Source organism: Setaria italica, chromosome III, assembly GCF_000263155.2.
Source record: "Setaria italica strain Yugu1 chromosome III, Setaria_italica_v2.0, whole genome shotgun sequence".
NCBI lineage: Eukaryota > Viridiplantae > Streptophyta > Magnoliopsida > Poales > Poaceae > Setaria > Setaria italica.
This window is the reverse complement of record NC_028452.1, coordinates 6,195,238-6,211,926: the sequence shown is the minus strand read 5'-3', so window position 1 is coordinate 6,211,926 and position 16,689 is coordinate 6,195,238. Positions and strand designations below refer to the sequence as shown.

Genomic DNA, 16,689 nt, shown 5'->3' with positions numbered 1-16,689 from the left:
GGTCGGGCGAAGGCATACTGTTAACCAAAACAATAGATTTGTAAAGCCGTTGATTTCAGAGCGAACGGGAGACGGGAGTGAAACAGAAGATAATGATGCATGCTATGTTGCACTGGGCTTGAACTGCCTCCCTGCTAACCACCGGTTGTGTGCATTGTGCAACATGCTATAACAAAATAAAGCCAAATGTTTCATACGACAACAAAAGAATTCAGGTTTTCTCGCATCTAACAGACGCAAGCTGTCGATCTACATCCACTTTAATTTGCAGAGGACGACCAGTAAACTTCTGGTTTATGTCGTCTACAACATACAGAGATCGAGGCTGTCTGGAGAATGGTCAATCATCGATCCAACCGCAAGAGCCTGGATATGGTTGCCTGTACAAAAAGCTTGGAGCGAATGTGAGGGGACTGGAACAGGAGCACTGATTCTGGTTGCTTGCAGCTGGTGGAGGCGGCTGAGTTTGCTCCGAGGAGGGGGGCGGCTCAATTTCCTCAGGCACATCTTGTTCCATGGGTGCACCTTCAAGCGTTTCCGGCACGGGAACTCCATTGGCTTCAGGAAAGATGATATGGTTCCTCTCGGGTGTTCGTAGGTTCCTTACAATCTTATGCTTCCTGCAAAAGATTTTCACGGAATTCAGAGGAAAAACAGGGGTGGACATCTGAGCAACAAAGGAACGAGAATTAACGTACATGCAGAATATTAAAATTCGGTCAGGTAGAATGTCGTCCCACGCCCTTTGGAGCGAGCCATTGGGGCCTCTCCGCGATTTGAAAATGATATCACTGCAAAAAGCAAGTACAAAGATGTCAGGAGAAAAAAGGTCCCAGTTTCGCGGTAGAATATAAAGGAACAGAGTACAGGGGCATCTCCATTATCAAGGAAAACAAACCTTGGCAAGCACTGCCGGTGGTATGCAGTTGGGCAGCGTCTGCACACTGCAAACTGCATGTTCCTGTCATTCTTGTTCTCTACACCCTTGCAAACGATACATTCATGCATAGGACAAGTGAATTTCTCCCTGGCAGCAGCAACTTCGACCTCAAAAAGTGCAGCCTCTTCGCTATCCGGGTATAGCAGTTGAGCAATACATTTAGGGTGGTAAAAGTGCGCACAATTGTCACGCTCACATTGGAACACCTGATGACAAGCAATGCAGGAAATTAGCAAAGGATTAGATCAAGGAAAGGTTTTTTTTTCCTTCTTATTTAACCTTCTGTTTCATCTCTTCAGATGTATATCAAGTTCAAAGGTTTCAACAAAACATGATCAAACTTACATGGAGCCTGATTCAAAATAAAATGACCAAACTTATACATTGTGCTCTCTTACCTCAGGGTGCGATGATGCGTCATCAGAAGACCCCAGCAATCCACAAGCAAAACACTGATGCTGCTTGAACTGGCAGTTCTTGCATATAAAACCTTCTTCCGTACTGATAATCATCTGAATTATCAATGAGAAACATGAAGTGTGTCAATTGATGACATACAAAGTAGAGTTAACTTAAAGAACCTGGCAACTCAAACAGGAGGTACCTTTGCCTGTTCTAAAGTTAGCCCAAGTTTTTCTCTGCAATCATCATGTTCCTCACTGTCGTCATCGTCACTGTCGACTGGGTGGGAAGCCCCTAGGTGGAAAGCCCTTTGACATACACCATCGCAGCTAAAAAGTTATAAAGGAGAAAACAGATTAGTACTAAGCATGGAACTGCGATTTCATTCACACATAGCAGCAGAATATTCTTTTGATCCTAGTAAAGGAGAGGAAACGGATTAGTGAAACCTTAAATGAATACACTTACCAAGTTACAGAACCACCATCATCACAAATCGCACAAACATCATATTCCTACAAGAAGAGCACATTAATATTAATTAGATTTTTCATATTGGATAGCCACACAGAGCAGAAAATGCACAGGAGAATGGTAAAGTATTGTGTTAAAGAAGACAATATAAAAGAAAAAACTGAAAACCGATTTTGAAAGGCACATACTGGTGGTCTAGCCTAGGCGTGCTTCAAGATATGTATACACAGTCAGTAAACAGACTAAGTTTTAGTCGAGATAAAGAAAACATTGAGTAAATCGTACTCCGAAACTCCTCTTTGGGCCACCTATTCTGCAATAAATCAAAAACTGGGTGCAATGCAAGTCTTTAGGGACAATGAGGTGACACAAAGAGGAGTTTTAACAAGAAAGTTTTATCTGCAGGTTTGGACCGAAATTCTGGCGCATATATAGCACAACGCATACCAAAAGAATTTGTTAAAGCTTTAATCTATCTCAAACAACATTGCGGTCCGTTACCTCGGCTGAGTCGTCATCCATTCCTTCCTTGAGCTTGTTTTTCTTTTCCCTGATTTCACGATTCTTCTTCATCCTCCGGAGCTCCCCCGAACTTACCTTTCTCCGAGCCATGGCCTCCTCCAAGAATGGAGCACTCGGGGTTTGGTTGCCAAGAGCAGAGCCTCTGACTTCCTGGTGGGAACTATGCAGCTGCTCTGCCCTAGCTTGATCGGGATTACCTGCAAACAAAGGCAAGAATGTTCAGCTCATCAGTTCGAACAGAGGCATGCACACAGCACCGAAACCAATGGCGGCTCGCCGCATTACGTTGATGCTACTGCTACTGTTAGGTCACCGCGCACCGGCGACAGAAAAAAAAAGGCTAATTGAGCTGAGACAGAACGAGGGATCAACAACAGGTTTGGCAAAGAATGCACTACGAATCATCCGCGACTGATTGATGAAAGGGTTCCGACGTTCCTTACCGGCGAACGAAAGGAGCCAACAAAATCCAGGTAGGCCCGATCTGAACGCCGATTTGGAGCGGCGTGCGGCGGCGAAGACGGCAATCCAAGGCGTGCGGCTGGTGCGGTTTGGAGGCGGCGCGATGGTATATATGAACGGCCTCGCCTCGACAGGTCGAGGCGGCGGCGGCGGGATCGGAGAAACGTTGGTATGGGACCGAAACGGACACGAGCCGGCTACTGATTCGGAGCCGGTGGTGTTAGTATTCGAATAGCTTTCGTTCAGGTGCGTGCGGATAGGATATCAAACTCAGGTGCGCCGTAAGACAATGTATGAACGGGATCCCAAAATTCACTAACACACCTTCTATCCACCTTTTTTTTCCCAATTTAAATTTAGCCCAAGGTTCACCAACTGGGACTAAAACTCAGCCACTGGCGGAAGGCTCACCTGGCGGAGGGCTCATCAACCGGAACTAAAGAGCCCCTTTAGTCCCGGTTGTAAATGCCAGTGGCCTGGAGGGGCCTTTTGTCCCGGTTGGGAAGGTCTCCCTTTTGTCCCGGTTGGAATTCCCAACTGGGACAAAAAAAACCCACCCCACCCGCCACGGCCCCCTCCCTCTTACTTATCTTTCTCTCCGCCTCCTCTCTCCCATTCTTTCAAGCACTTCTCTCCTTATCCTCTTCTTTTTCTCTCCTCCTCATCTCCTTATCCCCTTCCTCTCTTTCTGTCCTCTCCCAGGCGCTTCCAGGCGAGCGGGCGCCGCCGCCCCTCCCCTTCCCTATGCTGCCCCTCCCCTTCCCCCTCTGCTAGCCCCTCACTGGCAATGAGGAGCAGCAGCGGGGTGACAGCGGCCGGCGGCACGGAGCATAGAGGCATCAGCGGTTCGGGCGGAGCGGCGCCAGCGGGCGCGGGCGGAGCAGGCAGTGCGGGGGCGGAGCGGGCGGCATGGGGGAGCGGCGTGGAAGCGGGCAGAGTAGGAGGAGGCACGGAGTAGCCGAGGCCGAGGCGGAGGAAGAGGAGCGAAGGGGGCGCGGGGGGCGGAGCGGGCGGCGCGGGGAAGCGATCGGCGAAGGAGGAGACGCGGGGCGAAGCGGCCGAGGCGGAGGAAGAGGAGCGGAGCGGCGGGCGCGGGGGAGCGGCGCAGGAGCGACCGGCGAAGGAGGAGGCGCGGACCAACGGAGAGGCGTGAGGTGAAGGAGGCCGGGGAAGAGGAGGCATGGGGAAGAGGCCGGGGAAGAGGAGGCGCGGGGAGGAGCGGTGCGGGGCAGCTGGCGAGCGCGGGCGGAGCGGGGTTTTTTTTATTTTTTTCGAAAACATACCAACCAGGACAAAAGGGGGGCCTTTAGTCCTGGGTGGATGACCCGAGACTAAAGGACCTATTTTCATCTCGAAAACTATATCCCAGATGGTTTTTAGAGAGATTTGGCCCCTACCAATCGGGACTAAACCCGAGTTTTCTACCAGTGATAACAAAATGTTTCTATCGAGGAATTTAATATTTTTTATGGAAAATCTATGACATACCTAAATGTTCTAGACAAGACCTGCTCTCAACTTCTTCAACCACCCCTCCCCCCAATGCCATCATCGGCAGGTTTCTAGGCTTCAGGGCTCTATGGATTCCAACAGGCAAAGAGGAAAGCTTACCGCATCCGGTCAGATTGGCGGTGGTGGTGGACATAGTCGTGCAAGGGGGTATCACGATGAAGTCGAGTTTGTGTGGCGGAGGGCATATTCGGTGATAGGATCTACCTACCAAAGACGAGAGGAAGAGTGGGATCAGGGCGAGATATGGTGCTCCAAAAATGGATGGCAAAGGGTAATGGCGAAAGGGATTCAAACTCACCAAAGATGGTTACTTGGTAGCAGAGTTTGCGTGGCGGAGTACAGATCTGGTGACAGGACCTACCAAAGATGAGAAGACAAGCGGGATTAGGGTGAGAATGTTGCGAAAACGGATGGGAAAGGGTGGTGGCAGAAGGGACGAAAACTCACCAAAGATGGCTACCTGGTACTAGAATTTGCACGACGGAGGGCAGATCCGGTGACAGGACCTACCAAAGACAAGAAGAAGAATGGGATCGAGGTGAGGATGCTATGAAAATGGTTGGAAAGGGTAATGGCGGAAGGGGTGAGAACTCACCAAAGATGACTACCTGGTACCAGAATTTGTGCAGCGGAGGCCAGATCCGGCGATAGGACCTACCAAAGATGAGAAGAAGAACGGAATCGGGGTGAGGATGCTGCAAAAATGGATAGGAAAGGGTAAGGCGAAAGGGGCGAAAACTCGTCAAAGATACCTACCCAGTGCCACAGGTGAGCAGCGAGTGTTGGTTCTTCGGCGGCGGTGCAGTTAGGGAAAGGGAGTGCAGTGGCAGGAGGCAAGGTAGGGTTATATATGTGTGGATGGAGTAAACATGAGTCGTACAATCTTGATCCAACGAATCGGATGAATCGGTAGCAAGCATACTAGGGTTGTGTTTTGATTGAGTAAACATGAGCTATCCAATCTTGATCTAATGGATTGGGTGAAGCAGAAGATAGGCTATGGATATATTTCAATGGAATAAACATGAGACGTCCATCCATCCCAATCTAAAAAGTCCAAGTATATCCACGTTGATAATGTACGGAGGCTTCTTTTATAACCATTATGGATGGCAAGTTCTTGAATGTTATCTTCCGCAGAACCTAACAATTTGCCACTTGCACGTTATCATAACTTACAATTTGCCAACTAGATTTTATTATAACTTTGCTATTTCAATTTCGAATAAATTTTCTTTCTTGCTCCCATGCAATGGCAATGCCGACCCACAGCAAGGTCAAAACCTAACATGCAAATCCACATCCACAAATCAGATTACGACACTACATTATACATGCCCTACACATGCAAATCACTCAACTTCTACCAAATTCTAATTAAGCATGGCAGCGCTAACAACCTATACATAATAGTAGCAACCAAGGGAATTTAGGGATCATGTATGTATGATTCCAATCAACACCTAGGAACTTAATGCATCATACTTAGATAAATAATATTGCATACGAAAATTAGAAGTTATGCTCCGGAGCTTGCCTTCCTGAGCGATAGGGTCAATGCCAACTAGGCTTTGGGCCTGGTTATCTTGCACTTCTTCTTGGGCTCCTAGTTGCTGCTCCTTTGCTATGAACTGGTACACCACGTTCTCAATTGTGGGATCTACATGAATCACATGATGCAATGTAAATGAGCATGGATGTTTAATATTTTAAAATACAACAGTGCATTCATTTACCGAGTAAGAGCATAAATGGACTACACAAGGAAATATGGTCAAGATGGTAATCATATTTAAACTTTCATTTCGTCTGAAGTATGAAGTTTAATTTATTTCACCGAAAATACATGTATTGTTTTTCATGCAAGGACATGATTGACATAAGCAAATATGACAAACTAAAAGCAAACTAGTATAAGCAAGTTTTTTATTCAACTTGATTACCAGTTGTTTATATAAATTTTCAGAAACAACTAATGTAAATAAGTTATATAGCTCATTAAACATATTGGATAGAAATTAAGCTAAAAAAGAGTGAAACAAAGCGATGACATGTATAAACATAAAAAAACAAAGGATATTGTTCTAAAGAGTTAATTTTACCATAAAAACATGACCTACATTTTTAGATGGTTTTTAGCAGATTTTTTTGACCGATGTTTTTAGCAGATTTTTAAAAAGCACTTTTGTTAAATGCAACATGTTTGCATGGCAAGATAAAATACAAATATAGATCCTATGATAATAAAATGATGCGAAACTGACGCATGACATTTCTTATTTGTAAACAAGTTTCATAATTTTTCCTCGCAAGAATTATTTTTAACACATTAAAAGCTACATCGTAGAAAAAAAAATCATAACTAAATCCTAGCTATATTTTCTGGACATGAAACATTTACAGAGCTACAAGCATACTAAAAGTAAGATACTGTAAATTTTCATGATTTTCGGAGCGGTAAAAATATTTAAACTACTTGTAAACCTTTTAAACGAGTACATAAATTTAGCAGGTGCAAAATGGTCATTTCACCAGATCTAATATTTTTCGTGTGAACATCTACAAACAACAGAGCTAAAAAAATTGGTTTCGCATTTTTTTCATTTTTTCTAAATTATCTTATGCATTCTCCGAGATTGTGCCGATTTACACATTTTTCAGAAAAATTAATACTCGAAAAACCTCAGTTAAAACTTTTCACACTCGGCCTCTCTCTACCTCATATCTGCCTACGGTTCACCTGGGCCCGCTCTACGTTCCGTGGTCAAGGCCGCGGCTATGGCGGCTTTGACCGGCGGGTACTCGCCGGCGGCGAGCTCGCCGGCGACGAGGTCACAACGGTAATGACCCATAGATACGAGGCGCATCTATAACCATACTTGTCATGCACGGACGCACGACGGAGCATGCCGGCGGCGAGCGGCGGTGCGAGACGGGGAGCGAGCGCACGGGCAATGCGAGGCTACGGGGAGCTTACCTGGTGGTTTGGTTCGGGTGGAGGATGGCCGGAGGGGCGCCGTCGACGGTGGGGTAGCCTGGTAGGTGTGGCGGTGGAGTGAGCACGGCGGCCGCGGGATTTCTGATTCCCGGCGGAGATGAGCTAGGCCGGAGCTTGGGAGGGGTCGTCGGAGTAGCTAAGGGGGTGAAAGAGAACGGGAGCTGGAGATTTGTGGGACGTGGACGGAGCTTGCCGGATTTTGCCGGCGAAGGTGAGGCTCGGCACGGCGTGCGAATGGAGGATGAGAAGAATGGGGGAGGAAGAGAGGCAGGGAACGACCGGTGCTTGGCGCCGATGTATGAGGAGGGCTCCCCGACCACCGCGGGCCGATCTGCACGTCGATAGGCGGCGAGGGGCGGTGGCCCCGCATCGCCGGCCGCGTGGCGCGCGGCGCCTGACGGTGTTGGGGACGGCCGGCCGGTTCAGAGCTCAGCCGAGCCGAGGAAGTCAACGTTTTCACCTCGAAATTACTCGCGATTTCGCATTGAAACGTTCAAAAATTGCAAACTAAAAGTTGTAGAGGGATCAACGATGAATATTTCTTGTATACTCCGGTGAGATTTTACATGGTTTGAGAGTTAGAGAAGCGCAGAATTTGGCAAATTTCAGCCATAACTGAAATTTTCGGAGTTCATGTTCATCTCCAATTTGGTCGACTTTGGCTCGAATTTAAAATTATGTAGGGTTCAAATCTTTGACCCACAACACCACTAATGTGTAGTATAGACATAGGACTATCCATTATCGCTCAAGGTACTGGAGGTTATCATGCAAAAAATATAGATTTAGGGCTTCAAACTTTTGAAAAACTCACAGCAATTAAAGACTTCGGCAGATTTTGGTTTGAGGCTAAAAACATGGGTTTGACTGGAGTTTGACTCAAAGTTTTGAGTAACTAAACTAAGACTTCACACATCAAGATCATATCTACTAGAAAGTATATAGAAAGGACTACAAGTTTTGTATTGACCAAAAGTTGAATGTTTATGAAAAGTAATTTTAAATAGCACTCAAATACAGCTAGTTTTAGAATTTCCAACACTTGGCATTTCCTGTTTTTTATGCATTTAGATTGGAATTCGAGTTTGTTTCTTTTTGTAAAGTTGATCATGGTTCACTAATGATAGTTTGACATTAAAAACAATATTTTAGCCGCAAGGACCATATTTTTCATATTTATACCTTTTTAATTATATTAGCTATTATTGTTAGATGCATTTATGCATGCATGTGATTAGCAATTGATGCACATGATTAACACGCCGAGGAACAAGTAGCCTTCGCCATCTAACTTCAGCATCCATACTCAGCTAGGAGGAAGTCGGAAATCAGTTCCTTCCCTCACTCAAGAAGGGCCGGAGGTATTACAACATAACCATGCCGGGCCAAGCCGTCAGCCCGCCGTCCATCAGCCCATCCCGTCCATCACGTGTTCATCACAAGCTCATCTCATATATACATCACACATCACAAGTTCATTACATTCCCACAAATTTTCATCTCATGTATACATCACATTCGCAAATATGTATATGATATGGACTAGATTTTATATGGGTGGGCTGTAGGGGAAGCTACGGCGGGCCAATCGGGCCAGCCAATTAAACAGGTTCTTCGCCAGCGTGCTTCGATAGTGGCCCAAGCACAGCCTGGCATACCGGGCTTTGTCAGCCCAGGCACGATGGCCCCTGGGCAAGGCCATGCTTGGACCGAGCCAAATCGATCGGGCCTCATGCTGGCCCTTTAGCCAAGCCCATATGACCAGCTATACACTGCATGTCCTTCCCGTTCCCGGTGTGCTTGTACGAAACCACTAGAGCTCACGATGCATAAGCCGGTAATAAGCCATCCTCTACTGCCTCTACAGCTAAAGCTCTTTACAGAACTTCTGTAGTCGAACTTACTCGCATAAAAAAAAAACTTCTGTAGTCGAACTCACCGCCGGAATATCCTAAAGCCGGCTACGGCCATCAAATTACTCCGTCCCAAGGTCGTTTTGACTTTTATGCCTATATAAGTGCATAATAAAATTTATAAATCAACCTATAATTTGGATTTGGATTCGAAACGGAGTAATATTTTATGTTCTCTCGAAGCCTCTTCAAGGACCCTCGAGCATAACCATCGTGAGCAAATCCCCAGGCCCCCCGAAAAACTGAAGTAGATCTTTTTCCCCCCCCCCCCCCCCCCCCCCCCAAAGTGACCAATCAGAGACAACTACAAGGAGATGGCAACTTGTTTAGACGTACATAACACCGACTTCACCGTCCACAAGACTCTGTCCAAACACTAGCGCACGCATCCATCTGGGAACAAATCTTGACACAGAAATCCCCACACCATAATAAGATATACAAACACAAGAGCAGCAATAAGCATGCCTCTCACTCACCACCAACACTAAGCCTCGCCAACCGCGCACAGACCTGGTAGCACAGCTTGAGGCTTCCCTCTGCCCATGGTGAAACCCCGGGTACCATCAGGCATGCGGGGACCCGGAGGAAGCTTGCTGGCCCCAATCGGCAGCTGCTGGTGCTGCTCGGGCTTGCTCATTAGGTTGTGCGGCGGAGTTCCAACCGGGTGGGCGCCGCCGCGGTTGCCACCTTGGTGGTTGTTGCCGTGGTGATTGTAGTGTGGCTGGTGGTTCTGGTGGTGCTGGTTGTTGCTGTGGTGGTAATTGTTGTACTGGTTGTTGCCACGCCCGCGCCCTCTGCCACCGCGACCTCGCCCTTTGCCGCGTTTCGGAACTTCCTTGTCATTGAAGGTCTCGTCAAACTGTAAATTTAAAGTGTCAGGTGAAGTTATTCTCTCTACTATTGTACAAGGATAAAGCATAAAGCGTAAGCATACATGAACTGAGTGGATGAGAGGGTCAATGATGACTAAAAATAGCACAAGATGCTATCAAGGCAAACATTTTTTACAAAAGCAAATGAAGATGTACTATCACCAGTACATCCAAGGGAACTGTAGGCACTAGACAGGCAACCGGAATCTAGTCCATAGAGCAGTTTGATTCATGAAGAAAACCCATGGGAAAAAATCACAAGCAGTTTACTTAAAAAAAATCACAAGCAGCAAAGATTATCTAAATTCAGCATAGGTTTCTCATAACTGTACATGCAGTTCATGTAACTAAGCTAAATAGCCCAAAATTGTCTATAATCTTCATCAGATATATAAAGTGAGAACAAAATCATACTTTGATCCTTCTTTTCATCTACTGGTCATGAGTCGGTCCTACACTTATCAGTACATAATTCGGGCCAAGTTCCTTTTTGTTCTCTGCTGTTTTAGGGTTCAGGAAAAAGAACATAACAATAGGCTCTTACCAAGTGATCTGGCAAGACATCTAACAGTTGAGAGGTTTCTTCAGACTGTCTCTCATTTGATTGGTTCGAAGTGGAGACATCCTCCTCACCATTTCCATCAGTTCCGTGTGTTCCATTTTTCCCTTTGCCTGCCCCCTTTGCCTAAATCCAAGAAAGTCGCATAGATTAAGTGTACCAGAAGTGGAACAGAAGTTTCAAACTTCTTGATAACTGAACAGCAATCCAGGATGCAAATACGGATTTCATGTAGGGCATAAAATCATAAAAGGTTACAAATGGCAAGCTAAGACTCCAATGAGCACGGACAGGAAAGCAGGTCAATCGTCAAGACAACAAATAGTCACTGATTTTAGCTCGTGAGATGCACCAAATGAGAAATGCAAGGAGCCCAATTATCAAAAGAAACTGCTGAACTGGTTACCGAGCAAGTATTCAGCAAGCGGACTCTAAGTCCATTTCTCCAGTTTTCCTCATCACTAAGCGCCACAATCTGCATGAAGCCAACCAAATGTCAGAACTAGGTGTACACTGCTAAGGTACTGCTGCAAGCAATCCAAACTGATACATACTGCCTTCTCAGCATCCTCAGGTGTCTCGTACTCCACAAAAGCATGCAACTGTTTTCAAGGAAAAGATTTAGTAGTTCATTAGTAAACCAACGAGGAAGCGCTAATACAAATATGCATGCAACATAACTATTGAGTACACTCAAAGAGTCGCGATATGAACAGCAAAAAAGAGGAAAAGAATTCCTTCCTATTCCAGAGTCATACCACCATGGAGAGATACCTTACAGACACAAATACTGAACTTCATACAGAAGCTTAAAACTTCCAACTGTAAGTATCAATATTAATTTGTAGAATAATAAATTAACTGAAGAACGAAACAGTGGGAATGGCTAGCATAGAGCCTGGGAGGAAACAAAAAAAAAAGGATTGTAGACGACAGAGTAGTTGGGGATTGGATAACATGTTCATATTTGTAGCCAATGCTAAAATATTTCTTTCAGCAAACATAGTAATAGAAGTTCTCTTTGAGATGAGATTATGATCTTAATCTGGCAAACAAAGTTTCATAATATATAGTAAAATATACGGGCGGTCCCTAAACTTGTCATGGGGTTTCATCTATGTACCTAAACTTTCAAAATGCATTTTCAGGTCCATTAGCTTGTCTCAAGATGCCATCAGGGTCCCTAAACTCTCAAAACACATTTTCAGGTCCCCCAACTTGTCTCAGTGTGTCATCCAAGTCATTAAACTCTCAAAGTGCATTTTGAGATCCCCAATCTAGTGCCAAGCAACAAATGTGTGATCACTAGCATAAGGTGGTTGTGAAGGTAACAAGCAAGAAGGAAGCATTGCCATCAGCGACATGTGACAAGTTTTAAGATTTGAAAATGTATTTTGAGAGTTTAGAGACCCGGATGAAACCCAAGGGCAAGTTTGGGGCCTAAATATGCACTTTGAGAGTTTGTGGACCTAGATAACGCCTTGAGACAAGTTTAGGGACCTGAAAATGCATTTTGAGAATTTAGGGACCCAAATGGTACCACAAGACAAGTTCAGGGACCGCTGGTGTATTTTACTCTAATATAAATATGCCTGATGTTATAAGATTTGAAGGAACAGTTTTTTCTGTCAAAACTAAATCCTTGGGGCTTCAAAGCATAAAACTATGCCAATATAGTATGCTTTGCATGTTACTTTTTGCAGCTGCTGGATACTAGCAATAAGACACAATCAAGGACTATGTAAGATAACTAGTATCCACAGATAGTACTTAAGCAGTGAAATTGCAGTTACCTTGTTACTAAAAAGCATATCTAGCTTGGCAGATCTATTAGTTGCAGGACCAGAGCCATTTGGAGTCTGAGGATAGCAAGTACGGATTGAAATCACACTGGAACATGACAAAACTATTACTTTTTCAATGATCCTGGGAAGGCAAAAAAAAGGTGCTGGCATGTTGCAATGACCATACCTGCCAACAGCTGAAAATATCTTCTTAAGATTCTGGTAGGAAGGATCACCGGGAAGATTTTCTGCAACAACAATTCGGGACTACAAGAGAGGAAACAATGGATCAATGTAAAATCTCAAATTTATGAAATAAAATATACAGTACAGAGAAATCCATTAATACCTTAAGCTCCTGCAAATCAGATTCAGTAAATGGCTCTTGACGTTTGACCCTTTTTCCATCATCACTTACAACCTACAATGCGAAGTATGTAAGCAAATATAAATATGCTTTGCTACAAAATCTAGCAGGTATTAACTATTAAGCACTTAGTTGAAATCAGAAGATCAAGAACAATGGATTCACGGGACAGTTCGGCATGGAGAAACTTACAAGTTTTGATGAGGTTCGGAGAGCTTCTGCAAGCATGAAGTTGTTACGCACAGAAGCTTTTACTTTCTTGAAGCCAGCAATAACTGATATTGGCACTGCAATTTACAAGAAAATTAGTAGTGGGGAAAACATAACATACAATGACTGCTTTAGCTGGAGAGTCAAAACAAGATTCCTACAAACCAAACACGCAGGGGCTGGGACGGGGAGCCTCAGCCTTAGTAACCAGTAAGTACAAGAGCATCACTATTATCACAACAATACCAGGTACTATTTTTCTATTTTTGTGGCTTGCCTATACAAACTATAGAAAAAGTAACATAGTTATGTAGTCATACAATGATAACAAGGACCTTTTCGTCCCAAGCAAGATAGGGTAAGCTAGAGATGAAACCCAACACAAGGCACCAGCAAAAAGGAAAAACTTATAAAAATAAGGAAAGGCATTACGTAAGGTTGTCTTAAATTTAGCTTAAAAAATGTCTGCCCCCGTTTTTAAAAAATGTAGATTAGTGGCACAAACACCAATAGAAACATGCAGATTCAACTATCCAAATATGAAGTTTACTTTTAAAATACAAATATAAAACTCACCGTATCCCTCAGGATCTTTGGTGATGAATCTCATCAAATGTTCTGTGGTAGCCAAGTTTATATCACTAAAATAGTACTCCACCTACAAAAATGCAATACAGAAATTGCACCCGTAGTTAATGAAACATACAAATAAAAACAAAAGGGAAAGAAGGAAAATGCTGTCCTAAAACAAGTAAAGAGCACTATCGCTGCTCCATGTCCTGATCTTTACCACTACAAATAGCTCCATGAGACATACATATTTTTCCTGAAATATTCTGAGACGTACTTGACTATAGTAACAAACAGAGAAGTAGATCAATTTTCTGCAGATAGATGCTAGGAGCGAATGACTCCCTAGACTATAATGTACCTTACAACAAGGAACAGCTGACTTCATAAGTTTACAACCTAATTGATACTGTCTGAAGAAAAATACTGATACACTAAAAAACCAAACGAAATCACTTGCAGTCAAAACTAGCATGAATGTTCAGAGTGCTCAGTTCATTAGCCAAACGCATGATCTCAGATTCTCACACAACTTGGCCAGATGGCCAGTACACCTCAACACTGCAATACCTCGGTTGCTAGTGTTTCCCCCTGGATAAAATTGGAGTATTGACCAAATACACCAACAAATTTCTAGCATGCTCAAATTAGCATAAAGCCATATATATTGCTGGTCCTAAACACAGAATCATTTTAGCACTTGACTAAGTCTTGACCCAAAGACGAATTTTTTTTGGTCAACAGAATGCCAGCCTATGTTTTCAAATCGACGAAATATACTAATAATATTTGCCTTTGATCTAAACATAACAACCGGAAAAACAACACCCACCTGCTTGGTGATCTTGTGCACCACCTCGTCCTCGAGCCCGTCCACCGCCTGTTCCGCCTTCGCCGCGGGAGGGAGCAGCTCCGCATCCGGCTCTGGCTCCGGCACCTGCTGCTCCTTGGTGGTAAATCCGCCGCGTCCCCCCACTGGCGCGTAGTACTCGAACGGCCGGGGCGGGGGCGGCGCGAAGAAGGCCGCGCGCGGCGGCGGTGGAGGCGCGGCGAACACTCGGATCACCTGGGGCGGTGGCGGCACCACAACCGCGGGCGGCGCCGGCGACGGCGGGCCCCGTGGCACGAACTCCGGCGCCTGCGCGTTGAGGCGGCTGGACGAGCCGCTCCTCGGCAGCCCCCCCGGCCGCTCGGCCGCCGAGTCAGCGGTGAACCAGCCGGCGGCGATCTGGTCGGCGGCCCCCTCCATCTGCGGCATCGGGGTTAGGGTTTGGGAACACTGGCACGGCCCGGAGCGGCACGATAGCGACCGCTTGCTGCTGCTAGCTCTCGTTGTAGGCGCGCGGATGGAAGCTCCCTAGCAGCAGCGGCGGCGGGTGGGATACAGGGGAGAGCTTGGGTAGGGGCGGAGAAGGGAGCTCTCAAAGGGTAGGGTTCCGGCGAGGTCGGATATTTATAGCGCTGACCCTTCGCGGGCTTCGACCGGCGGAGACGCGGCGGCGACTCGGGGTGGTGGCTGCGGGTGCGCCCGGTGTACCGTGAGGCGGATACTGTGCCGTCCGATGCGCCTCGAGATGTGTGGTGGTGGTACTGGTGTTTGGGCGTGGTCTACGGAAGCGATGGTGTGAAAGGCTCGCTGGGGAGGAGTGGTTTGCCGGCTGTGTCACTGGAGCATGGGGCCAGGACAACCCGTTAATGATCCTAGGATCGTAAATGGTACTGCCTCTGATCTTAAATACATGCCATCATTATCTCTTTTTTCATTTGACCTTCGTCTTTTCTACGGTATTTGTGCAAATGGATATAGTTTTGATGTTAGATCTAATGAGATGCTCATTTCAACTTACCAAACTAATTAATCAAATAGATATTGTTGTCCAATTTGCATAAAATGCCAATAATATCATGTGTTTAAGGACGGAGGTAGCTCCAATATTATTTCTGGAATCTTCTCAAAAATCAACTGAGTTAAGATGAACAAATGAACTTATCAAAATCTTGCAGAACAAATGAACAAATTCAACATCAACTGAGTTAAGATGACCAAAAATCTTATCCCTCCTAACGTAACCTTGCAACTTCTTTAAATTGATGTAAACTCTCAATACATGTTGTAACTATTCTAACACCCGTATAAATAAGTTTTGGAATATTTACAAACCTTAAAAATTGTCTAGCAACAAATATGTGTTTCATCCTCGTGAAAAAGAAAGCACCAACTAGCAACCGTCTAGTCATCAAATTTGAGCATAGCTACTTTTATAACTTTGTTGGTGGATATGAATCCAAACATGTAGTTGGCAGTCTTGGACCTGGATTGATGTGGATCCAAATATGCAGTTGGTGGCCTTGGACTTTCACTTCAACTTAGAAAACAATCGAACACGTGAAATGTGTTTGTTTCTCTTCAAGTCATTGTCGCATTACTGACATTTGCAGTGGCTTTAATAATAAAGAGCTACCAACTATCCCTACATGGATCTCTAAAATACCATGCCAGAAATATTCAAATAAACAAATATATAGAGGATATACCAAGGGAATATACCTTCGGGCATCCTTCCTCATCTTTTGACCAAGAGGATGTGTAGGAATAGCGTAATAGGACTATATGACTAGAGGTGTTTGGTTCACCGCCACGTCCAGCCAAGCCTAACATGCGGCGGCTCCGCAAAACTTGTAGACGGTGCTTGGTTTCTGATGAGGATGTGGTGACGATAGCTTTTCTTAGTTGTTTCTCGCCAAAAACTGTGGCGCCCAAATCCAACGTCTAACTTGTGGCGCGCCGCACATGCGGCGTGACCAGGATGCAAACACACTCTAGATTGAAGTCCTATACCTATTTTTGGTAGGGTCTTCCTGAAGCTTCACCCCTATCTTTACAATCATCAGCCACTTCGTATTTCCCTCTTATGGTCTTGTCTTTCAAACAATCATCTACCCTCTAAAGTCCTCATTCAGTCAAAAGTTCTCATCCAGTCTTGAGTGTAGCGGCTAGAGCGTCTAGTTGGGTGTCGTCTTAGTAGTTTTTTCGTCATTTTGCATTGACCACCAATCTATTATGTGACTTATTTTGTCAATGGGTCATTCCACCAACATAA

At 45.1% G+C, this 16,689-nt stretch overlaps 2 protein-coding genes across 2 annotated transcripts; both read right to left on the bottom strand.

Moving 5' to 3' along the window:
• Positions 1 to 176: 176 nt before the first annotated feature.
• Positions 177 to 2,524, bottom strand: LOC101765918 (protein ENHANCED DOWNY MILDEW 2-like). The gene is made up of 7 exons (XM_004960702.2): positions 2,318 to 2,524; positions 1,811 to 1,857; positions 1,545 to 1,671; positions 1,339 to 1,452; positions 899 to 1,146; positions 699 to 791; positions 177 to 620 (listed from the first exon to the last, which is right to left on the bottom strand). Exons 1-7 carry the CDS (start codon positions 2,426 to 2,428, stop codon positions 341 to 343), a joined length of 1,020 nt encoding a protein of 339 aa, XP_004960759.1. The 5' UTR covers positions 2,429 to 2,524; the 3' UTR covers positions 177 to 340.
• A 7,000-nt stretch (positions 2,525 to 9,524) lies between these two features.
• LOC101765508 (la-related protein 6B) lies at positions 9,525 to 15,013 on the bottom strand. Its single transcript, XM_004960701.3, has 10 exons — positions 14,421 to 15,013; positions 13,595 to 13,676; positions 13,001 to 13,095; positions 12,791 to 12,862; positions 12,629 to 12,708; positions 12,451 to 12,547; positions 11,212 to 11,259; positions 11,064 to 11,132; positions 10,643 to 10,783; positions 9,525 to 10,085 (listed from the first exon to the last, which is right to left on the bottom strand). Exons 1-10 carry the CDS (start codon positions 14,844 to 14,846, stop codon positions 9,711 to 9,713), a joined length of 1,485 nt encoding a protein of 494 aa, XP_004960758.1. The 5' UTR covers positions 14,847 to 15,013; the 3' UTR covers positions 9,525 to 9,710.
• Positions 15,014 to 16,689: the final 1,676 nt, after the last annotated feature.